Raw genomic sequence first — 24,473 nt, 5'->3', positions numbered from 1 at the left:
GGTGGTGGGTGCTTGGAAGAAGAGACTGAGGTTCTCAGGGGCTGTAGGAACTCGCCCAAGGTCACTGTGCCAGCAGGCAGGAGCCAGCCCAGGTCTGGCTGACGCCGCCACCATGCGAGACGCTGGGTCCCTTCCAGCCTTTGGCTCTCGCAGACCGAGCTGCTGTGAACATCTTGGTACAAATGGCTTTTTAATTTTTTTCTCTTCCTTTTGGAAGGTTTCCTCGGGATCATTTCCCCAAAGTGGAGCGTCCGGGTCACCCGGCAGGCGTGGTGTTGACGGCTTTTCCCTCGAGGAGCCGTCCAGAAACAAGGAGCCAACTTTCGGCGGCTCCTGAAACAAAGCTCCGGGCAGCCATGCCAGCGATGGGCTCCCGGGTTTCCTTTATTGGTGCTAACTTTGGGGAGTCCCTCCAGCCTCTCGGCCTCTCCTCCGACAGGATGTGGGGACCCTGGCCATGATAGGGAGGAGCTGGGCCTCGGGTGGAGGTAAGACCCCAAGAACTGGCCAGGCGCGGTGGCTCACACCTGGAATCCCAGCACTGAGAGAGGCTGAGGCTGGTGGATCACGAGGTCAGGAGATCAAGACCATCCTGGCTAACACGGTGAAACCCCGTCTCTACTAAAAAATACAAAAAATTAGCCAGGCGAGGTGGCGGCGCCTGTAGTCCCAGCTACACGGGAGGCTGAGGCAGGAGAATGGCGTGAACCCAGGAGGCGGAGCTTGCAGTGAGCCGAGATCGCGCCACTGCACTCCAGCCTGGGCGACAGAGCAAGACTCAGTCTCAAAAAAAAAAAAGAAAAACCAAACCTCAAGAACTAAGAAGGCTGAGTTGATCTGGGGGTGGGGGGATCCCCCCAGTGGTTTTGCGTGTGTGTAACAGGGTCTCGTGTTGCCCGGCTGGTCTCGAACTCCTGGGCTCAAGCGATCCTCCCACCTCAGTCTTCCAAAATGTTGGAATTACAGGCATGAGCCAGCGTGTCTGGCGTATCCCCCGGCCCCCAGTGTTAATGACAAAATGAATCAATGTGCTGGAAATTCAAGACCCTCCCTTGCCTGAGTCAGGCATGTGCAGGGCAGGTGGGCTCAGACCCCACTCTGGGACCTCCCCTTTGTCAAGAGCCCTTGGCCCCAGAACCCAAACTTTTTTTTTGTTTTTGTTTTTGTTTTTTTGTTGTTGTTGTTGTTGTTTTCAGACGGAGTCTCGCTCTGTCACCCAGGCTGGAGTGCAGTGGCTGGATCTCAGCTCACTGCAAGCTCCGCCTCCCGGGTTCCGGCCATTCTCCTGCCTCAGCCTCCCGAGTAGCTGGGACTACAGGCGCCTGCCACCTCGCCCGGCTAAGTTTTTGTAATTTTTGGTAGAGACGGGGTTTCACCGGGTTAGCCAGGATGGTCTCGATCTCCTGACCTTGTGATCCGCTCGTCTCGGCCTCCCAAAGTGCTGGGATTACAGGCTTGAGCCACCGCGCCCGGCTGCCCAAAGGTTTTGTTTTCTGTTTTGTTTTGTTTTGTTCTTTGAGATGGAATCTCGCTCTGTCACCCAGGCTGGAGTGCAGTGGCGCGATCTCGGCTCACTGCAACCTCTGCCTCCCGGGTTCAAACAATTCTCCTGCCTCAGCCTCCCAAGTAGCTGGGACTACAGGCACCCGCCACCGCGCCCGGCTCATTTTGTATTATTATTTTTTGAAATGGAACCTCACTCTGTTGCCCAGGCTGGAGTGCCGTGATGCAGTATCAGCTCACTGTAAGCTCTGACTCCCTGGTTCAAGCGATTCTCCTGCCTCAGCCTCCCAAGTAGCTGGGATTACAGGCACATGCCATCATCACACCTGGCTAATTTTTTTTTTTTTTTTTGTATTTTTGGTAAAGATGGAGTTTCACTATGTTGGCCAGGCTGGTCTTGATCTCCTGACCTTGTAATGTGTCCACCTCAGCCTCCCAAAGTGCTGGGATTACAGGTGTGAGCCACCACGCCCGGCCAATTTTATTTTATTTTATTTTATTTTTTTGAGACGGAGTCTCGCTCTGTCACCCAGGCTGGAGTGCAATGGCACCATCTCGGCTCACTGCAACCTCCGCCTCCCGGGTTCATGCCATTCTCCTGCCTCAGCCTCCCGAGTAGCTGGGACTACAGGCGCCCGCCACCACGCCCAACTAATTTTTTGTACTTTTAGTAGGGACGGGGTTTCACCATGTTAGCCAGGATGGTCTCAATCTCCTGACCTCGTGATCCGCCTATCTTGGCCTCCCAAAGTGCTGGGATTACAGGCGTGAGACACTGCACCCGGCAGGTTTTTTAAATCAATTTTTCCACTTAACCGTTTTAAAACCTATGAATCAGTGTCCTTAAGCCCATTCATAATGTTGTACAACCATCACCACTACCCATGTTTATACCTTTCTCATTCCCCCAGAGAGAAACTGCACCCCGCATGTGCCACTGCTCGTCCCTCCAGCCCCCGGCCCCCAGCACCCGCGCATCTCCTTCTTGTCTCTCTGGATTGGCCCGTCCTGGACATTGCATAGAAATGGGGTCACACCTGTAATTCCAGCACTTTGTGCGGCCGAGGCAGAAGGATCATGAGGTCAGGAGTTCGAGACGAGCCTGACCAACATGGTGAAATCCAATCTCTACTAAAAATACGAAAGTTAGGCGGGCGTGGTGGCGGGCACCTGTAATCCCAGCTACTCAGGAGGCTGAGGCAGGAGAATCGTTTGAACCTGGGAGGTGGAGGTTACAGTGAGCCGAGATCACGCCATTGCACTCCAGCCTGGGCGACAGAGCGAGACTCCGTCTCGGAAAAAAAAAAGAAATGGCGTCTCTCACTGAACGTGATGTCCTCAAGGGGCATCCGTGCCGTGGCCTGGGTCAGAGCCTCGCTCCTTTTTGTGGCTGAGTTGTGTTCCGTGATGGACGAGTCATGCTGTGTTTGTTGGTGATGGGCGCCTGGGCTGCCTCCGCCTTTTGGCTGCTGTGATTCGAGTGTGAATCGAGCTGCTGTGAACACAGTGGAGTGGGCATCTGTCCACTGACCGAGCTGGTATGGACACGGCGGAGTGGGCGTCCGTCCGCAATCGAGCTGGTGTGGACACGGCCGAGTGGGCGCCCGTCCGCGTCCTTGTTTTCATTTCTTCGGGTGTAATCTCGGGGCGGGGGAGTGCTGGTAATTTTATGTCTTTTTAAGGAGCCGCCGGTGTTTGCTCAGAGTGGTTTTGATTTGCATTTTCTCGATAGCGAAAGGGCCAGGCACCTGTCCATGTAGCCATTTGCTGACTCTCTATGACCTCCTGTGTGGACGCAGCTCTCACAGCACCGTGCCTGGCCTGCCATACGCAGGCCCTGAACAGACAAGCCCTTTTCTGCCAGAGCTTCCTGGGGAGAGTTTTGGAATCCACCTTGGGGACTTGGACTCTGGCCGGGCATATCTGGGAGTGGAAATGCCCTCTGGTCTCTTGTCCACGGGTATTTATCATGTGGAACGTCCAGCTTGGCCCGTTCCTCCCACCCTCTGGGCCTCCCCTGTGGCACCAGCCACGACTCTGCTTGACTTCCCTCCCTCCCGCGTGGACGCCCCACTTCCTCCTCTGTCCTCCCGCGTGGACGCCCCACTTCCTCCTCTCTCCTCCCGCGTGGATGCCCCACTTCCTCCTCTCTCCTCCCGCTTGGACGCCCCACTTCCTCCTCTGTCCTCCCGCGTGGACGCCCCACTTCTTCCTCTCTCCTCCCGCGTGGACTCCCCACTTCCTTCTCCCTCCCTCCCGCGTGGATGCCCCACTTCCTCCTCTGTCCTCCCGTGTGGACGCCCCACTTCCTCCTCTGTCCTCCCGTGTGGAGGCCCCACTTCCTCCTCTCTCCCTCCCGCGTGGACGCCCCACTTCCTCCTCTCTCCTCCCGCGTGGACGCCCCACTTCCTCCTCTGTCCTCCCGCGTGGACGCCCCACTTCCTCCTCTCTCCTCCCGCGTGGACGCCCCACTTCCTCCTCTGTCCTCCCGCGTGGACGCCCCACTTCCTCCTCTCTCCCTCCCGCGTGGACACCCCACTTCCTCCTCTCTCCCTCCCGCGTGGACGCCCCACTTCCTCCTCTCTCCTCCCGCGTGGATGCCCCACTTCCTCCTCTGTCCTCCCGCGTGGACGCCCCACTTCCTCATCTCTCCCTCCCGCGTGGACGCCCCACTTCCTCCTCTCTCCTCCCGCGTGGATGCCCCACTTCCTCCTCTGTCCTCCCGCGTGGACGCCCCACTTCCTCCTCTCTCCCTCCCGCGTGGACACCCCACTTCCTCCTCTCTCCCTCCCGCGTGGACGCCCCACTTCCTCCTCTCTCCTCCCGCGTGGATGCCCCACTTCCTCCTCTGTCCTCCCGCGTGGACGCCCCACTTCCTCCTCTCTCCCTCCCGCGTGGACGCCCCACTTCCTCCTCTGTCCTCCCGCGTGGACGCCCCACTTCCTCCTTTCTCTCCTCCCGCATGGACGCCCCACTTCCTCCTCCTCTGTTCTCCTGGATGAGGTCCCCACTTCCTCCTCTCTCCTCCTGCGTGGATGCCCCACTTCCTCCTCTCTCCTCCCGCGTGGACGCCCCACTTCCTCCTCTCTCCTCCTGCGTGGATGCCCCACTTCCTCCTCTCTCCTCCTATGTGGACGCCCCACTTCCTCCTCTCCTCCTGCATGCATGCCCCACTTCCTCCTCTGTCCTCCTGGATGAGGTCCCCACTTCCTCCTCTCTCCTCCTGCATGGACGCCCCACTTCCTCCTCTCTCCTCCCGCGTGGACGCCCCACTTCCTCCTCTCTCCCTCCCGCGTGGACGCCCCACTTCCTCCTCTCCCCCTCCCATGTGCATGCCCCACTTCCTCCTCTGTCCTCCTGGATGAGGTCCCCACTTCCTCCTCTCTCCTCCTGCGTGGACGCCCCACTTCCTCCTCTGTCCTCCTGCGTGGATGCCCCACTTCCTCCTCTCTCCTCCTGCGTGGATGCCCCACTTCCTCCTCTCTCCCCCTGCGTGGACACCCCACTTCCTCCTCTCTTCTCCTGTGTGGACGCCCCACTTCCTCCTCTCTCCTGCATGAACACCCCACTTCCTCCTCTCCTCCTGCGTGGATGCCCCACTTCCTCCTCTCCTCCTGTGTGGACGCCCCACTTCCTCCTCTCTCCTCCTGTGTGGACGCCCCACTTCCTCCTCTCTCCTCCTGTGTGGACGCCCCACTTCCTCCTCTCTCCTCCCGTGTGGACGCCCCACTTCCTCCTCTCTCCTCCCGTGTGGACGCCCCACTTCCTCCTCTCCTCCCGCGTGGACGCCCCACTTCCTCCTCTCCTCCCGCGTGGACGCCCCACTTCCTCCTCTCTCCTCCCGTGTGGACGCCCCACTTCCTCCTCTCCTCCCGCGTGGACGCCCCACTTCCTCCTCTCTCCTCCCGCGCGGACGCCCCACTTCCTCCTCTCTCCTCCTGCGCGGACGCCCCACTTCCTCCTCTCTCCTCCTGCGCGGACGCCCCACTTCCTCCTCTCTCCTCCTGCGCGGACGCCCCACTTCCTCCTCTCCTCCTGCGCGGACGCCCCACTTCCTCCTCTCCTCCTGCGCGGACGCCCCGCTTCCTCCTCTCTCCTCCTGCGCGGACGCCCCGCTTCCTCCTCTCCTCCTGCGCGGACGCCCCGCTTCCTCCTCTCCTCCTGCGCGGACGCCCCGCTTCCTCCTCTCCTCCTGCGCGGACGCCCCGCTTCCTCCTCTCCTCCTGCGCGGACGCCCCGCTTCCTCCTCTCCTCCTGCGCGGACGCCCCGCTTCCTCCTCTCCTCCTGCGCGGACGCCCCGCTTCCTCCTCTCCTCCTGCGCGGACGCCCCGCTTCCTCCTCTCCTCCTGTGCGGATGCCGTACTTCCTCCTCTCCTCCTGTGTGGACGCCCCGCTTCCTCCTCTCTCCTCCTATGTGGACGCCTCATTTCCTCTGGAATTGCAGCCAGTGCTGCCCTGGCTCAGCCTTCCTGTGGCCCCTGTGGAGGCTCCCACTTCTCAGTAGGGCATTTGGGGCCTTCACCTCCCGGCATGAGCTGAGCACGGTTCATTTCCCACACTGGCTTCCTGCCTTTGCTCTCCCTGTGCCCGCCGCCCTGCCTGTCCCTGCTGCTTCCTGCTGCCCCTCTGCACCCCAGCTCCTCTCTGCTTGTCTGCTGTCCTGTCCTGTCTAGTTTTTCAACACCAACCTTGTGCCAGGCACATTGTCCCTCTCTGGTCATGTGAAGCATTTAATCTATTTTGAGCCACCTCTTGGGCCTTGTGAGGTCTCCTGCATCTTCAAGGACACGGGGTCAAAGCTGGACACGGGGTCAGAGCTGGGCCTGAGGAAGGGACCTGGGCTAGGGCAGTGCAGTGGGCATTGGGCTCCCTCGGGTCTGGGCAGCCTTCCTGGAGTGGGAGCCTGGTCCCCAGGGAGGAGGGCCCGGGGCCGGTCCTGGGGAAGGCACCAGCCTGAGGTGTGGGCACCCTTGCCCCCCAAAGAGGAGTGCCCAGGGCTGGTCCCACAGGTGCCTGGGGGAAGGCACCAGCCTGAGGTTTGGGTGCCCCTTGACCCCAGGGAGGAGGGCCTGGGACTGATCCCGCAGGCGCCTGGTGGAGGCACTGACCTGAGGTGTGGGTGCCCCTTGTCCCCAGGGAGGAGTGCCTAGGGCTAGTCCCGCAGGCATCTGGGAGGAAGACACCGGTCTGAGGTGTGGGTGCCCCTCGTCCCCCAGGGAGGCAGACCCGGGGCTAGTCCCCCAGGATCCCTGGAGGTGGCACCAGCCTGAGGTGTGGGCACCCCTCACCCCCCAGGGAGGAGTGCCCAGGGCTGGTCCCACAGGCACCCAGGGGAGGCACTGGCCTGAGGTGTGGGCACCCCTTGTCCCCAGGGAGGAGGGCCCAGGGCTGGTCCCGCAGGCTCCTTGAAGGAGGCACCAGCCTGAGGTGTGGGCACCCTTTGCCCCCCAGGGAGGAGTGCCCAGGGTTGGTCCCACAGGCGCCTGGGAGAGGCACTGGCCTAAGATGTGGGCGCCCCTTGTCCCCAGGGAGGAGGGCCCGGGGCTGGTCCCGCAGGCGCCCTGGGAGGCAGTGGCCTGAGGTATGGGCGCCCCTTGTCCCCAGGGAGGAGGGCCCGGGGCTGGTCCCGCAGGCGCCCCGGGGAGGCACGGGCCTGAGGTGTGGGCGCCCCTTGTCCCCAGGGAGGAGGGTCCGGGGCTGGTCCCGCAGGCGCCCCGGGGAGGCACGGGCCTGAGGTGTGGGCACCCTCGCCCCCAGGTTCTACTGGGACTTCACCATGCTGCTGTTCATGGTGGGAAACCTCATCATCATTCCGGTGGGCATCACCTTCTTCAAGGACGAGACCACTGCCCCGTGGATAGTGTTCAACGTGGTCTCGGACACCTTCTTCCTCATGGACCTGGTGCTGAACTTCCGCACCGGCATCGTGATCGAGGACAACACGGAGATCATCCTGGACCCCGAGAAGATCAAGAAGAAGTACCTGCGCACGTGGTTCGTGGTGGACTTCGTGTCCTCCATCCCTGTGGACTACATCTTCCTCATCGTGGAGAAGGGCATCGACTCCGAGGTCTACAAGACGGCGCGCGCCCTGCGCATCGTGCGCTTCACCAAGATCCTCAGCCTCCTGCGGCTGCTGCGCCTCTCGCGTCTGATCCGCTATATCCACCAGTGGGAGGAGGTGAGGTGGGGTGGGGGGCGGGGTCAAGGCCGCCGGGGCGGGGCTATGAAGGTTCTGGGGTGGAGCTACAATGGTGCAGGGGCGGGGTCAAGGCCACTGGGGCGAGGCTACAAGGGTGCTGGGGTGGTGTCAGACATCAGGGGTAGGGCTGTGAGGGTGCTGGGGTGGAGCTACAGTGGTGCAGGGGTGGGGCCAAGGCAGTAGGGGCGGGGCTATGAGAGATCTGGGTGGTGTCCAGGCCCCAGGGGTGGGACTATGAGGGTGCAGGGGCGGGGCTGTGAGGGTGCTGGGGTGGAGATACAATGGTGCAGGCGTAGGGCCAAGGCAGCAGGGGTGGAGCTATCAGGGTGCTGAGCAGGGTCGAGGCAGCAGAGACAGGGCTATGATGCTGCTGGGGTGGAGTCAGGCATAGGGGCGGGGCTATGAGGGTTGTGCTGGGTGGGGTCAGACAGCAGGGGCGGGGCTATGAGGGTTGTGCTGGACGGGGTCAGACAGCAGGGGCGGGGTTATGAGGGTTGTGCTGGGTGGGGTCAGACAGCAGGGGCGGGGCTATGAGGGTTGTGCTGGGCGAGGTCAGACAGCAGGGGCGGGGCTATGAGGGTTGTGCTGGGCGGGGTCAGACAGCAGGGGCGGGGCTATGAGGGTTGTGCTGGGCGGGGTCAGACAGCAGGGGTGGGGCTATGAGGGTTGTGCTGGGCGGGGTCAGACAGCAGGGGCGGGGCTATGAGGGTTGTGCTGGGTGGGGTCAGACAGCAGGGGCGGGGCTATGAGGGTTGTGCTGGGTGGGGTCAAGCAGCAAGAGTGGGGCTATGAGGGTTTTTCTGGGTGGGGTCAGGCAAGGGCGGGGCTATAAGGGTTTTGCTAGGAGGAGTCAGGCAGCAGGGGCGGGGCTATGAGTTGTACTGGGCGGGGTCAAGCAGCAAGGGCGGGGCTATAAGGGTTGTGCTAGGAGGAGTCAGGCAGCAGGGGCGGGGCTATGAGTTATACTGGGCGGGATCAAGCAGCAAGGGCGGGGCTATAAGGGTTGTGCTGGGAGGGGTCAGGCAGCAGGGCCGGGGCTATGAGAGTTGTACTGGGCGGGGTCAGGCAGCAAGGGCCTGGCTATAAGAGTTGTGTTGGGAGGAGTCAGACAGCAAGGGTGGGCTATAAGGGTTGTGCTGAGTGGGGTCAAGCAGCAAGGGCGGGGCTATAAGGGTTGTGCGGGGCGGGGTCAGGCAAGGGTGGGGCTATAAGGGTTGTGCTGGGAGGGGTCAGGCAGCAGGGGCGGGGCTATGAGAGTTGTACTGGGCGGGGTCAGACAGCAAGGGCGGAGCTATAAGGGTTGTGCTGGGGGAGTCAGGCAGCAAGGGCAGGGCTATAAGGGTTGTGCTGGGCGGGGTCAGGCAGCAGGGGCGGGGCTATGAGGGTTTTGCTGGGCGGGGTCAGGCAGCAAGGGCGGGGCTATGAGGGTTTTGCTGGCGGGGTCAGGCAGCAGGGGCGGGGCTATGAGGGTTTTGCTGGGAGGGGTCAGGCAGCAGGGGTGGGGCTATGAGGGTTTTGCTGGGCGGGGTCAGGCAGCAAGGGCGGGGCTATAAAGGTTGTGCTGGGCGGGGTCAGACAGCAGGGGCGGGGCTCTGATGATTGTGCTGGGTAGGGTCAGACATCAGGTGTGGGGATATGAGGGTATTGGGGTGCTTTTAAGCAGCAGATACAGGGCTGAGGGGTACTGGGTTGGGCCAAGCCTGTAGTGGTCGGGCTGTGGCTGTGGGACCAAGGCCACGAGGGGCTCCAGGTCGTGGATGAGGCTCCGGTCCACGGCTGCAGAGGTAGGGCAATGAGGGGTGTGGGGCTGCGCTGTGGCTTCAGGGGTGAGACTATGAGGGTACTGCAGGGGTGGGGCCACAGCCATAGGGTCAGGACTTTGGCCACAGGGGCCAGGCCCGGCCGTGGGTGAGAGGCAAGGCCGTAGCTGCAGAGGTGTGGCCATGAGGAGGGCGGGGCCATAGCCGTAGGGGTGTGGCTTTGGCTACAAGGGCGGGGGTGCACAGGGCACTGGGACAGGAGGGTGGGCCCGCAGGTGTGAGATGAGTCTATGAGGTCTCCAGGGGAAGGGTGGGGCAGGGCTGTGGGGTACAGGGCTATGAGGGCCCCAGGGACTGTGGCCAGGGCCTTGGAGGTCAGTAAGGCTTGGCCCTGACAGGAATGGGCGGGGCCAAGGGAAGGACAGGGCGGAGTTATGAGTCCCAGCAGGGGCGGGACACAGGGCGGGCCTTGGGCTGCCGGGGTAAGGCTGGGGGGCGAGGCTTAGGGCGTTGCTCTGTGGGGGCGGAGCCCCAGGTGGGGGCGTGGGAGCTGCTGGGGCAGAACCTGGGTGTCCGGGGAGGCCATGGGGGCCAGGGAATGGTGTCACCCGGGCGGTGCGGGGTGGAACCAAGGGTGGGGTCCCAGAGGGTGCAGCGCGGACCCTTGGACACGTCCATGTCCCTATTATTCGTTCTGCTGTGTTCGAGCCCTGGGGAAACTGAGGTCAGAGAAGCCAAGCCTAGTCATTCCTCCTCCCCCTAATTCCAGACCCCGCCACAATTCCGTCCTGGACCAAATTTGTCACCCACGGCCACCAGTGGGGGCCTGGTGACTGTCCCGTGTCCTCCAGGCACCGCAGGCTGGAGGTGGGGGGCTGGGGGCCGGGGTCCTCGGATGGGAGCTGTGGATTTGGGGACGGGGTCCTGAGGTGGGGACCGTGGAGTGGGGTGGGGGTCCTGGGGTGGGGGCTGTGGATTTGAAGGTGGGGGTCCTGGGGTGGGGCTGTAGGGTGGGGTGGGCGTCCAGGGGTGGGGCTGTGGATTTGGGGTCAGGGGTCCTGGGGTGGCGGCCGTGGACTTGGGGGTCAGGGTTCCTGGGGTGGGGACCGTGGATTTGGGAGTGGGGCTGCAGGGTGGGGTGGGGTTCCTGGGGTGTGGCCGTGGATTTAGGTGGGGCTCCTGGGGTGTGGCCGTGGATTTAGGTGGAGCTCCTGGGGTGGGGGCTGTGGGTTTGGAGGGCAGGGTTCCTGGGGTGGGGTCTGCAGAGTGGGGCAGGGGGTCTGAGCAGGGCCATGGATTTGGGGGGCCATGGATTTGAGGGTGGGGCCAGGAGCTCCTGCAGTGGGGGCACACGGGACTGGGGCTCTGAGGTGGGGGCCGGCGGGGCAGCGGGTGGGGGGCTCACGGCGCCTTCCTGCAGATCTTCCACATGACGTACGACCTGGCCAGCGCGGTGATGCGCATCTGCAACCTCATCAGCATGATGCTGCTGCTCTGCCACTGGGACGGCTGCCTGCAGTTCCTGGTGCCCATGCTGCAGGACTTCCCGCGCAACTGCTGGGTGTCCATCAACGGCATGGTGGTGAGCACCGCGGGCCCTGATGGAGGGGGACCCGGGCCCCTTACAGGGGGGCACCCAGGCCCCCTTATCCCCCTTACAGAGGGGAGACCCAGGCTCCCATATGGACTGGAGACCCAGGACCCCTTATCCCCCTTACAGGGGGGACCCAGGCTCCCACACAGAGAGGAGACCCAGGCTTCCACACAGAGGGGGAGACCCAGGCTCCCATAGAGACTGGAGACCCAGGACCGTTTATCCCCCTTACAGAGAGGAGGACCAAGACCGCCTTACAGAGAGGTGGACCCAGACTCCCTTATCCCACTTACAGAGGGGAGATCCAGGCTCCCACACAGAGGGGGCACCCAGGCCTCCTTATCCCCCTTACAAAGAGGAGGACTAAGACTCCCTTACAGAGGGGAGGACCCAGACTCCCTTATCCCACTTACAGAGGAGTGGACACAGGCCCTTCAGAGGTGGAGACAAGACCCCACCCTTATGGAGGGGAGGACCCAAGCCCTTCAGAGGTGGGGACCCAGGCTCCCCTACAGAGGGAGAGACCCAGGCCCTTACCGAGGTGGGGACAAGACCCCCCTTATACAGGGGAGGACTCAGGCCTCTTTACAAAGGGGGACACAGAACTGCAGCCCCGGGGTTGACCCGTTAGTGCCTCTGGGGCTGAAACAGCCACTTGGCGCCTTTCAGGCCTGGGATCATCCATGGAGAGAAGCCGAGTGTGATTATGATGAGTTCTGTCACCCAGACATCTGCTTTGTGCTTTTTCCAGTGGATTTCCCTTTTTAATTTACCTACATTTATTATTATTATTTGCTTATTCTTTTTGAGACTGAGTTTCACTCTGTCGCCCAGGCTGGAGTGCAGTGGCGCGATCTCTGCTCACCGCAACCTGCGCCTCCCGGGGTTCAAGCGATTCTCTCGCCTCAGCCTCCCGAGTATCTGGGACTACAGGCACCCGCCATCGCACCTGGGTAATTTTTGTACTTTTAGCAGAGACAGGGTCTCGCCATGTTGGCCATGCTGGTCTCAAACCCCTGACCTCAGGTGATCCACCTGCCTCGGCCTCCCAAAGTGCTGGGATTACATGGGTGAGCCACTGCGCCTGGCCTAATTTACATACATTTCAGTCAAAGAACAGTTGAAGAACTGGGTATGGTGGTGTTCGCTTGTGGTCTCAGCTACTCAGGAGGCTGAGGGGGTTGGATCCCTTGAGCCCAGAGGTTTAGGCTGCAGTGGGCCAGGATTGCACCACTGCACTCCAGGCTGGGCCACAGAGCAAGACCTGATCTCTGACAACTAAAGAACAATTTACATCATAGCCCTGAAATGGGGAAGTGGTATCACATGCCAAAGAAACAATAAATGGGCCGGGCACGGTGGTTCACGGCTGTAATCCCAGCACTTTGGGAGGCCGAGGCAGGTGGATCACCTGAGGTCAGGAGTCTGAGACCAGCCTGGCCAACATGCTGAAACCCTGTCTCTACTAAAAATACAAAAATTAGCCGGGCGTGGTGGTGCACGCCTGTAATCCCAGCTACTTGAGAGGCTGAGGCAGGAGAATCGCTTGAACCTGGGAAGCGGAGGCTGCAGTGAGCCGAGGTCGCACCACGGCACTCCCGCCTGGGCTACAAGAGCGAAACTCCATCTAAAAAGAAAGAAAAAAGGAATAATAAATGAAGGCAGTCCCAGATACCCCGTGCTTCCTGGCTGAGATGTGCTGACTGTTAAGAAGGGTCAGTTACGGGAGCCCTTGGGCGTTAGTCAGGTTAGTGCCCCAGCGAGCCTTTGTCCCCGCCTGGGGAGCGCTGGGTCCCAGCTTCCAGCTGCATATAGGACTTGGGATGTGTTTGGTTTGGACACAGAGCAGGTGGGCATTGATGGGGTCAGGAGCTACAGAGGGAAAACCCGCCAGTGCCCCTCCCCAGAGCCTGGCACAGCTGCCCGGGCTGAGGCAGCCCATTGTCTGGCTGCCGCCCGCGCATGTGGTCCCATTTCCTGAACAGAGCCCCGCGGCCCCCCTTTCCCGGCCGGGTCAACTGAGGACTTGGTGGGACAGGACCTCCTGGGCTGGCCTGGTGTGTCTGCCCGCCCTGCCCCTCTGCTCTGGCCCAGGTGCTCCCTGGAACTTTTGCCCCCTCTTGACCTCACACAAGTTCTGATCTCAGAGGCTGCAAAAATTGGGGTCCAGACTCTTGCCCTTGGAGTCTCAGTTTCTCCAGGAGTGAAGTGGGCAGCTAGCATCAGCCCTGGCCCTACTGCCGACTCACCGTGACAAGTGTGCAAACCATGTCATCTACCTGGGTCTCCGTTTCTCTTGGTTACCTCTGAGCATGGGGAGCTCATCACCTCCAGTGCCTGGGGAAGGGCGGGCGGTGGGCCCTTGAGGACCAGGAGCTCCCGGGGCGTGAGCACCTGCCCACCACCACCCCTTCTGCTGGCCTTGCAGAACCACTCGTGGAGCGAACTGTACTCCTTTGCACTCTTCAAGGCCATGAGCCACATGCTGTGCATTGGGTACGGCCGGCAGGCGCCCGAGAGCATGACGGATATCTGGCTGACCATGCTTAGCATGATCGTGGGCGCCACCTGCTACGCCATGTTCATCGGCCACGCCACTGCCCTCATCCAGTCGCTGGACTCCTCGCGGCGCCAGTACCAGGAGAAGGTCTGAGGGTGGCGGGCCTGGGATCTGATGGGGGAGGCGGGCCCGGATCTGGGGTCCGGTGGGGGAGGCGGGCCCGGCCCTGGGGTCCGGTGGGGGAGGCGGGCCTGGATCTGGGGTCCGATGGGGGAGGCGGGCCCGGCCCTGGGGTCTGATGGGGGAGGCAGACCCGGCCCTGGGGTCTGAGGAGAGAGGCAGGCCTGGATCTGGGGTCTGATGGGGGAGGCAGGCCCGACCCTGGGGTCTGAGGAGAGAGGCAGGCCTGGATCTGGGGTCTGATGGGGGAGGCAGGCCCGACCCTGGGGTCTGAGGAGAGAGGCAGGCCTGGATCTGGGGTCTGATGGGGGAGGCAGGCCCGGCCCTGGGGTCTGAAGTGGGAGGCAGACCCAGCTCTGGGGTCCGAGGGGAGAGGCAGACTCGGCCCTCCACCCAGCTCCAAGTGGCATACTCAGGGCACAGACAGCGTGATGGGGAGGTCGGGGACCCTGGGGGTCCGTGGCTGTGATTAGGAGGAACAGAAACCCTTGCAGCCGGTGAGAAGCGCTGGCCCTGTGATGGGGAGGGAGGGCTGGAGCCTGGAGATGGACTTGGGACAGGGGCTGGGGAGGGGACGCAGGCTGGGCTGGAAGGGGCTGAGTTGGGGTCAGGGCAGGTCAGGGTCAGTTGTTGAACATAGGAAGCCCTTGGGGCTGAAGGAGGATATGGGGGAGCCTGGAGTGAGAGCAGGAGAGACAGGCATTGCCAGGAGGCTGGGCCCACCTGGGGGTCTCTAGGCTGGCTCAGGATGGGGCTGGGGTGGGGAAGGGGCCTGGCGGGTCCTGAGAGGCCTGGGGTCGCTTGAAGACACGCCGGTGGCCGGCAGTCAGGGCCAGGCTTCAGGGACAGCAAGGCTTCCCCACTGCTCAGACGTGGCCTCTGGCCTGCAGCGTCCACCGGGCTAATCCTAGGCTTGGCCGTGGAGGGGACACAGGGGAGCCGGGAGGGGTGGAGGGAGATTAGGATTGGCCCCATGGGCGGCCCCTGGAGTTGGGCCTCATGCTCTGCTCTGTGCCTCAGTTTCCCTCTGTGAGGCGGCTGGCTGGGAGTCAAGTGCCCCCTCTCCCCACCCCCCGAGCAGTGGCTGGCAGGATCGGCTGGGTCAGCTGGGCCCCGTGCCAGGCGCCCGGCTGTCCGGAAGCCACGGGCCTCGCACCCAAACATAAGCTGGTGCCACCACCCGCCCGCCGTCACGGGTTCCGCTGAGCTCAGGGCAGCTGCAGCCAGGCGGGGCTGGGGCGGAAGTGAGGCTGGAGCCATCGGGGGGCACCGTCCTGGGGACAGCAGGGCCTGGCACCCCTGCCCGGCACCCACGCTCCCTTCCCTGCTCAGGAGGGGCTGAGCCGGTGGCTTCTAGAAAGATCATCAGGGAGGGCCGGAGCCCCTGCAGGGTTGGAGGCCCTGGGAAGGGGGTCCTGTGTGTCAGGGTGCCTGGGCCCTCTCCTCATAGAGTCAGGTGCCCACCCATTCGTCAGGGGTGGGGTTGCCAGATAAAATTCAGGGCACTGGGCCTGGCTCAGTGGCTCCCGCCTGCAATCCCAGTGCTTTGGGAGGCCGAGACGCAGGAATTTCAGACCAGCCGGAGCAACATGACGAGACCTCATCCCTACAAAAAATAAAAAAATTAGCAGGGGCCGGGCGCGGTGGCTCAAGCCAGTAATCCCAGCACTTTGGGAGGCCGAGACGGGCGGATCACGAGGTCAGGAGATCGAGACCATCCCGGCTCACACGGTGAAACACCATCTCTACTAAAAATACAAAAACCTAGCCGGGCATGATGGCGGGCGCCTGTAGTCCCAGCTACTCGGGAGGCTGAGGCAGGAGAATGGCCTGAACCCGGGAGGTGGAGCTTGCAGTGAGCTGAGATCTGGCCACTGCACTCCCGCCTGGGTGACAGAGCGAGACTCCGTCTCAAAAAAAAAAAAAAAAAAAAAAATTAGGGTGTGGTGGTGCACACCTGTAATCCCCGCTACTCAGGAGGCTGAGGTGGGAGGATTGCTTGAGGCCAGAGGCTCAAAAAAAAAAAAAAAAAAAATTCAGGATACGTAGTTACATCTGAATTTCAGAGAAACACCAAATAAGTTTTTTTAGTATATTTCAAATATTACAAGGATATACTTGCACTAAACGTTGTTCTTATTTTTCTGCAATTCAACTTATTTATTTATGTTGTTTGTTCGTTGTTTTTGAGATGGAGTCTCCCTGTGTCATCCAGACTGGAGTGCAGTGGCACGATCTCAGCTCACTGCAGCCTCCGCCTCCCAGGTTCAAGCGATTCTCCTGCCTCAGCCTCCCGAGTAGCTGGGACTACAGGCACCCGCCACCACACCTGGCTGATTTTTGTATTTTTAGTAAAGATGGGGTTTTACCGTATTGGCCAGGCTGGTCTTGAACTCCTGACCTTAAGTGATCCACCCGCCTCCTCCTCCCAGAGTGCTGGGATTACAGGCGTGAGCCCCCGCGCCCAGCCTGCAATTCAACTTTAAATGGAGATCCTGAACTTTATCCACCCACCCTGCCCCTGATAATTAATTTAATATTATTTTAGAATTATTATTTAGGATATCAATATCAATTATTCAGAATGTTAAGAATGAATTGACTTGGCCAGGCGGGGTGGTTCACACCTGTAATCCCAGCACTTTGGGAGGCTGAGGAGCCCAGAAGTTAAAGACCAGCCTGGGCAACATGGCGAAACCTCATCCCCACAAAAAATCAAAGAATCAGCCTTTGATTTTCGGTGGCGCACACCTGTAGTCCCTGCTACTCAGGAGGCTGAGGTGGGAGGCTCGCTTGAGCCCGGAGGTGGAGCTGTGATGGTGCCACTGCCCTCCAGCCTGGGCGACAGAGCGAGACTCAGGAAAAAAAAAAAAAAATTGAGTTTATCATTGAAACGAATTCAACTCTGATTTAAATAGAAGCATGTTTATTTGCTGTTGTTGAATCTGGGCGGCCCCTGTGTGGCGGTGGCCTGTCTCCCCACTGCAGACCGGGGGCGGTGTCTGACCCAGCCTCGCCTCCCCATAGTACAAGCAGGGGTGCCCATGTGCCATCCGCAGGCCGGGGCGGTGTCTGACCCAGCCTCACCTCCCTATGGTACAAGCAGGTGCCCGTGTGCCATCTGCAGGCCGGGGCGGTGTCTCACCCAGCCTTGCCTCCCCACGGTACAAGCAGGTGCCCGTGTGCCCACTGCAGGCCGGGGCGGTGTCTGACCCAGCCTCGCCTCCTCCCCACAGTACAAGCAGGTGGAGCAGTACATGTCCTTCCACAAGCTGCCGGCCGACTTCCGCCAGAAGATCCACGACTACTATGAGCACCGTTACCAGGGCAAGATGTTCGACGAGGACAGCATCCTGGGCGAGCTCAATGGGCCCCTGCGGGAGGTGAGGCGGGCGCCGGGCAGGCGGGAGGCAGCCTCGGGCACAGGGCTGGCCTCCCTCTCCTGGCGCCCAGGAGCTGGTCCCTGAAGGAGGCGCGGGGCCTCAGCTGCCCCAGGAGGGACTCGAGCTAGACCTGTACACGCACCCTCTTTCCCCCGTGAGCCTCTGCACCCCCGGGACCCCCGCCACCCCTGCCTTGCTTCCCGGTGCCCCCTTAGCAGAGCTGCCGGGGTCTGTGCCAGACAAGGTGGGGCAGAAGCAGGGCAGGGTGGGGAGGGAGGAGCTGCAGAGGCCCCGCTGAGCACCAGGGCCTGGGGGAACTCAGGCTGATGAGGAGGTGGTTTAGCTCCCAGCTGTTTCTGTAGCCTGGGTGACCCTGGGCGAGTTTCCTGGGGCTGCGGGAACAAAACCCCCCAGTCTGTCTAGAACAGCAGAGATTTGGCCTCCCATGGTCCTGGAGGCCAGAAGCCCAAAATCAAGGCGTGGGCCGGCCACGCTACCCCGCCGGACCCCCTGGGGAGGATCCTTCCTGCCTCTTCCGGCATCTGCGGCTCCAGGCGCCCTCGGCTTGCAGATGCATCTCCCTGATCTCCACCTCCATCTGCTCACAGCCCTCTCCCCTGTGCGTCTGTCTCTTCTTGTAAATCCATCCGACGACGTTGGATCAGGGCCCCCCGGTTCCTCGTGGCTTCTCCTTAACTGGGTCATGTCCGCAAAGACCCTGTTTCCACATGAAACCGGGGTTCGGGATGTCAGCCTTTCTTTCTGGGAGATGTAGGTCAACCCACAACACCCATCAAGCAGTGGTTGAGCGCCGACTGCATGCCCTGCTCTGTGCTTGAAGGCCTTACCCTCAGGAAGCAGGGCCTAGGGAAGGCGGCGGCTGTGATCATACAGGCAGCAGAGAGCAGCTCTGGGAAGCGGGGACGGATGAGGACGGGGAGGCAACGTCAGAGCACGGCCACGTGTGAGCCAGGCAGGGTGTCCCGGGGGGAGCACCTGGCTTGGGCAGAGGCTCCGAGGAGGGGCTGGAGGAGCTGGGCGAGGAGGCGGACAGGACGGGCCTGACCCTCAGGAGCACGGGCCCCAGGAATGCTTCTGGGGGGCATTTACATGCATTGCCTCCCAGGAGGCATACACTGCGGTTCGCTTGGCTGAAAATGTTTAATTGCATTTGATGACTATGATTTTCATTCATTCGTTTATAGGGATATAACTCACAGACCACAAAATGCATAAAATGCAGTGGCTTTTAGTATTAACAGAGTGATGCACCCGACGCCACAACCAACTCCAGAACGTTCTCAAAAAGGAGACCTGGGCTGTCAGCCGCCAGCCTGGCTCCCCGTCCCCAGCCCTTGGCAACCTGCACTACTTGGTCATTATTTAGGTGCTTAGGAGTTGCAATGTCAAATGTTTAAACCCACATATGTCCAGGCGCAGTGGCTCACGCCTGTAATCCCAGCACTTCGGGAGGCCGAGGCGGGCAGATCACCTGAGGTCGGGAGTTTGAGACCAGCCTGGCCAACATGGTAAAACTCCGTCTCTACTAAAAATGCAAAATTAGCCGGGCGTGGTGGTGCGCCCCTGTAATCCCAGCTACTCGGGAGGCTGAGGCAGGAGAATTGCTTGAACCCGGGAGGCGGAGGTTGCAGAGAGCCAAGGTCACGCCACTGCACTCCAGCCTGGGTGACAGAGAGAGACTCGGTCTCAAAAAAACAAAAACAACCGCATGTGTTCAGAGAAGCCTGGCTCTGTCCTGTCCCTGTCCTTCTACCCAGTTTCCTGCGTTGGACATTTCCACTTTAGTGTTTTGTTTTGTTTTGTTTTTTAAGAAATGGAGTCGAGTCTCATTCTGTTGCCCAGGCTGGAGTGCAGTGGTGCAGTCTCAGCTGACTGCAACCTCCGCCTCCCGGGTTCAAGCGATTCTCCCATCTCAGCCTCCTGAGTAGCTGGTATTACAGGGGAGTGTCACCACGCCTGGTTAATTTTTGTATTTTTAGTAGAGACGGGGTTTCACTATGTTGGCCAGGCTGGTCTCGAACTCCCAACCTCAAGTGATCCGCCTGCCTCGGCCTCCCAAAGTGCTGGGATTACAGGTGTGAGCCACCGCACTCGGCCAACTTTTTTTTTTTTTTAGACAGAGTCTCGCTCTGTCACCCAAGCTGGAGTGCAGTGGCGCAATCTTGGCTCATGGCAACCTCCACCTCCAGGGTTCAAACTTGAACTCCCAACCTCAGGTGATTCTCCTGCCTCAGCCACCTGAGTAGCTGGGATTACAGGCATGCGCCACCCCATCTGGCTAGTTTTTGTATTTTTAGTAGAGACGGGGTTTCACCGTGTTAGCCAGGATGGTCTTGATCTCCTGATCTCGTGATTCACCCGCCTCGGCCTCCCAAAGTGCTGGGATTACAGGCGTGAGCCACTGCGACGGGCCTGGGCCTTTTTTTTTTTTTTTTTTCCTTGAGATGAGTCTCACTCTGTCACCAGGCTGGAGTGCAATGGCGTGATCTCGGCTCACTGCAACCTCTGCCTCATGGGTTCAAGCAATTCTCTGCCTCAGCCTCCCGAGTGACTGGGACTACAGGCGCTCGCCACCACGCCCAGCTAATTTTTTTTTTTTTTTTTTTTTGTATTTTTAGTAGAGACAGAGTTTCACCATCTTGGCCAGGCTGGTCTTGAACTCCTGACCTTGTGATCCACCCGCCTCGGCCTCCCAAAATGCTGGAATTATAGGCATGAACCACCGTGCCTGGCCTTTATATTTATTTGTTTTTGAGATAGTTTTGCTCTGTCACCCGGGATGGAGTGCAGTGGCACGATCTTTGTTCACTGCAACCTCTGTCTCCCGGGTTCAAGCGATTCTCCTGTCTCAGCCTCCTGAGTAGTTGAGATTATAGGCGTGTGCCACCACACCCAGCTAATTTTTGTATTTTTAGTAGAGACGGGGTTTTACCATATTGGTCAGGCTGGTCTTAAACTCTTGATCTCAGGTGATCTGCCTGCCTCAGCCTCCCACAGTGCCAATATTACAGGCATGAGCCACCATTCCTGGCCTATTTTTCTTTCTTTTTTTTTTTTTTTTTTTTTTTGGATACAGAGTCTCATTCTGTCGCCCAGGCTGGAGTGCAGTGGTGCGATCTCGGCTCACTGCAAGCTCCGCCTCCCGGGTTCACGCCATTCTCCTGCCTCAGCCTCCCGAGTAGCTGGGACTACAGGCGCCCGCCACCTCGCCGGGCTAGTTTTTTGTATTTTTAGTAGAGACTGAGTTTCACCGGGTTAGCCAGGATGGTCTCGATCTCCTGACCTCGTGATCCGCCTGTCTTGGCCTCCCAAAGTGCTGGGATTACAGGCTTGAGCCACCGCGCCCGGCCACTATTTTTCTTTTTAAGATAAACACACGCAGATACCCACTGCCCTCTGTCCTCCTGGCTGGGGCACCTGGTGCCTCCTCTCTGTGCCTCTGGTCTTTTGTGAGGTGAGCTCCACGTGGTGCTAAACCAGGGCCCGGGTGTCCAGATTCACTGGGTTGGGTCCAGATTCCTTCTGAGGGCTTGCGCCATTCTGCAGGCTCAGTGGCCGCGAGGGTCACCTGCGCCTGGCTGAGGAAGGTGCAGTCTCCCTGGGTTAGAAATGGCAGCCATTGCCGGGCGTGGTGGCTCACACCTGTAATTTCAGCATTTTGGGATGCCGAGGTGGGCAGATCACCTGAGGTCAGGAGTTCAAGACCAGCCTGGTCAACATGGTGAAACCCCATCTCGACTAAAAATGCAAAAAGTGGTGGCAAGTGCCTGTAATCCCAGCTACTCGGGAGGCCGAGGCAGGAGAATCGCTTGAACCCAAGAGGTGGAGCTTGCAGTGAGCCGAGATTGTGCCATTGCACTCCAGCCTGGGCGACAGAGCAAGACTCCATCTCCAAAAAAAAAAAAAAAAAAGCTGGGCGTGGTGGTGGGCACCTGTAGTGCCAGCTGCTTGGGAGGCTGAGGCAGGAGAATGGTGTGAACCTGGGAGGCGGAGCTTGCAATGAGTCAAGATGGCACCACTGCACTCCAGCCTGGGCGACAGAGCAAGACTCCATCTCAAAAAAAAAAAAAGTATCAAACAGTGCCCACGTCATAAGGGCACAGCTCGATAGCTGGTTCCTAAAATGAACATGGAGCAAAAGTGGAACATTGCCGTCCTTAGAAGCTGCCTTGCTAAGGGGAACGCGCTCTTAACACCATCTATTCATCTCAAGGCCCTTGGTTTTTATGTTGATTTTTCAAAAATCACCTAATAGTTTGACCAAATGTTGTAGCTTTCCCCTGATTTTGTGTGTGTGTGTGTGTGTGTGTGTGTGTGTGTGATGTAGTCTTGCTCTGTCGCCCAGGCTCTTGGCTCACTGTAACCTCCGCCTCCCGGGTTCAAGAGACTCTCCTGCCTCAGCCTCCCGAGTAGCTGGGATTACAGGCACGTGCCACCACACCTGGCTAATTTTTTGTATTTTTAGTAGAAATGAGGTTTCCCCATGTTGGCCAGGCTGGTCTCGAACTCCTGACCTCAGGCAATCCACCCGCCTCAGTCTCCCAAAGTGCTGGGATTACAGGTGTGAGCCACTGCACCTGGCCTTTTTTTTTTTCCTTTTGTTTTTTTTTTTTTAGAGTCAGGATCTTGTTCTGTCGCCCAGGCTGGAGTTCAGTGGTGTGGGGATCACGGCTCACTGCAACCTCCACTTCCTGGGGTCAAGTAGAGACGGGAGTCTTACTATGTTGCCCAGGCTGGCCTAGAACTCCTGGGCTCAAGCGATCCTCCTGCCTCAGCCTCCGACAATGCTGGGGTCACAGGCGTGAGGGCCCCCCGCACCTGGCCGCCTTTCCAGTGCTTATGTCTACAGTTGCCCCTCCTGGTCCGATTGGATTGGCAGATGTCGCCATATGATGTCAAATAGCGAGGAGCAGGGAGCGCTTTTGCTTTCTCCCGTCCTTGGCGGCAGCAGCTTGGTCCGGCTGCGGGGCTGAGCCCGTCTCTCAGACAAGGAAATTGGGGCCCGAGAGGTGAGCCGGTCCCAGAGGCAGGGCGAGGGGCAAGCGGGAGTGGGGTTTGCAGCGGACCCAGCCCTGCCTCACCCCTGCAGGAGATCGTCAACTTCAACTGCCGGAAGCTGGTGGCCTCCATGCCGCTGTTCGCCAACGCTGACCCCAACTTCGTCACGGCCATGCTGACCAAGCTCAAGTTCGAGGTCTTCCAGCCGGGTGACTACATCATCCGCGAAGGCACCATCGGGAAGAAGATGTACTTCATCCAGCACGGCGTGGTCAGCGTGCTCACCAAGGGCAACAAGGAGATGAAGCTGTCGGACGGCTCCTACTTCGGGGGTGCGCTAGAGCGGGGCGCGCCTGGTGGGGAGGGGGCACGTGCCCCCCGCGGTGTGCAGAGCCGGGGGGCTGCAGGCTGCGGGCTGCGGGCTGGGCTGGGGCAGGCACCAGGGAGAGCCTGGGTGGGAAGCGGCCACGCTGGCCAAGGTGCAGAGGCCGGCCCGTGTGTCTGGGCGGGGAGGGCCGCGGTGCCCGCCCCGTCCAACGCCCCTGCCCGCCACGTGCAGAGATCTGCCTGCTCACCCGGGGCCGGCGCACGGCGAGCGTGCGGGCCGACACCTACTGCCGCCTCTATTCGCTGAGCGTGGACAACTTCAACGAGGTGCTGGAGGAGTACCCCATGATGCGGCGCGCCTTCGAGACGGTGGCCATCGACCGCCTGGACCGCATCGGTGAGCAGGCCGGGGGCGTGGCCGGGGCAGGAGGGGTGTGGCTGAGGGTCGGGGGCGTGGCCGGGGCAGGTGGGGTGTGGCTGAGGGTCGGGGGTGTGGCCGGGGCAGGAGGGGTGTGGCTGAGGGTCAGGGGCGTGGCCTGGCAGGAGGGGTGTGGCTGAGGATCGGGGGTGTGGCCGGTGCAGGAGGGGTGTGGCTGAGGCCTCGGGGGGGTGGCTGAGGGTTGGGGGCGTGGCCGGGGCAGGAGGGGTGTGGCTGAGGGTCGGGGGCGTGGCCGAGGGTCGGGGGTGTGGCCGGTGCAGGAGGGGTGTGGCTGAGGGTCGGGGGTGTGGCCGGTGCAGGAGGGGTGTGGCTGAGGGTCAGGGGCGTGGCCGGGGCAGGAGGGGTGTGGCTGAGGATCGGGGGTGTGGCCGGTGCAGGAGGGGTGTGGCTGAGGGTCGGGGGTGTGGCCGGGGCAGGAGGGGTGTGGCTGAGGATCGGGGGTGTGGCCGGTGCAGGAGGGGTGTGGCTGAGGCCTCGGGGGGGTGGCTGAGGGTTGGGGGCGTGGCCGGGGCAAGAGGGGTGTGCCTGAGGGCCGGGGGCGTGGCCAGGGCAGTAGGGGTGTGGCTGAGGCCTCAGGGACGTGGCCAAGGTACCAGGGGCGTGGCTTCGACGGTGCAATGGGGGACGGGCGTGGCTGTGGCATCAGGGGCATGGCTGGGGCAGCGGCGTGGCCAAGGCAGCAGGGGTGTGGCTCGGGCAGGGGCAGTGGCTGGCCGCTCCTGGGACCCTTTTGGGTGTACAGGCTGATTTTCTGACCTATTGTCCAGCTTTGGCCAGGGGCAGCTATTTCCCAAGGAAGGGAACGCACGGGGTGTTTTCGGTTGTGCTGAATGGTCGGTGAGCCCCTGCTGTGTGCTGGAGGGGCAAGGGGCAGACCCGTCGGCCCACTCAGACTCCCAGGGAGGCTTATGGACTGGTGGTCAAATCACACACGACCAGGCTGTGTGCCAGCAGGAGGGGTGGGGCTGGTGGGCTTCCCTGAGTTGGGAATGCAGAGTGAAGACCAGGGTAAGGGATGCCACGTGGAAAGCGGGAGGAAGGTGTGTTCCTGGAGTGGACACAGCACGTCCCAAGGCCCTGAGGTCGAAAGGAGGCCTAGAGTCCAGAGAGCCAGGGAGGCCTGGCGGAGGTCGGAGGAAGGGGGTCCAGACACACAGGGCCCAGTGGGCGGCAGGGAGAGTTTTGACCAAATCAGGAGCATCCGGGAGCCATGGAGGGCTCTAGGTGGGCAGAGGACCTGATCAGATAGTATCCACCAAGGTGGCCCGTGTCCGGGAGGGAGACGGTGACTTGGCCTCTGAGGGGGCAGTCTCTGGGACAGGGAGGGGCAGAGCCCTGATGACTGGATGTAGGCGCCAGGGAGATCGTGGCTCGTGCTGCTGTTTGTGGGAATGGGAATGAAGACCATGGCGGAAACGCAGGACAGGTGCAATGGAGTGGTGTCGGGGAGCTCCCCAGCGTACAGTAGGAAGCACTCCACAACTTGCTTTATACAGCGAGTATGCAATACATTCCTGAATGTCAGGTGTTTAGGTTATACCTTCTGTATACAGCAGGCGCTGAGC

The 24,473-nt window shown here is 60.8% G+C and overlaps 1 protein-coding gene across 1 annotated transcript in view; it reads left to right on the top strand.

Annotated features, from left to right (window-relative positions):
• The window catches only part of HCN2 (hyperpolarization activated cyclic nucleotide gated potassium and sodium channel 2), a 36,662-nt gene that overhangs the window by 10,070 nt on the left and 2,119 nt on the right, over positions 1-24,473 (top strand). The window contains exons 2-7 of the mRNA XM_073017193.1: positions 7,262-7,685; positions 10,887-11,048; positions 13,489-13,707; positions 16,977-17,123; positions 22,234-22,474; positions 22,702-22,866. Of these exons, the coding sequence (XP_072873294.1) occupies positions 7,262-7,685; positions 10,887-11,048; positions 13,489-13,707; positions 16,977-17,123; positions 22,234-22,474; positions 22,702-22,866 (1,358 nt within the window). The remainder of the gene's footprint in view (positions 1-7,261; positions 7,686-10,886; positions 11,049-13,488; positions 13,708-16,976; positions 17,124-22,233; positions 22,475-22,701; positions 22,867-24,473) is intronic.

Source organism: Chlorocebus sabaeus, chromosome 6 (assembly GCF_047675955.1).
Source record: "Chlorocebus sabaeus isolate Y175 chromosome 6, mChlSab1.0.hap1, whole genome shotgun sequence".
In the NCBI taxonomy this organism is placed as follows: Eukaryota; Metazoa; Chordata; class Mammalia; order Primates; family Cercopithecidae; genus Chlorocebus; species Chlorocebus sabaeus.
The sequence above is the reverse complement of the archived record's forward strand: the minus strand, read 5'-3'. Positions and strand labels throughout refer to the sequence as shown.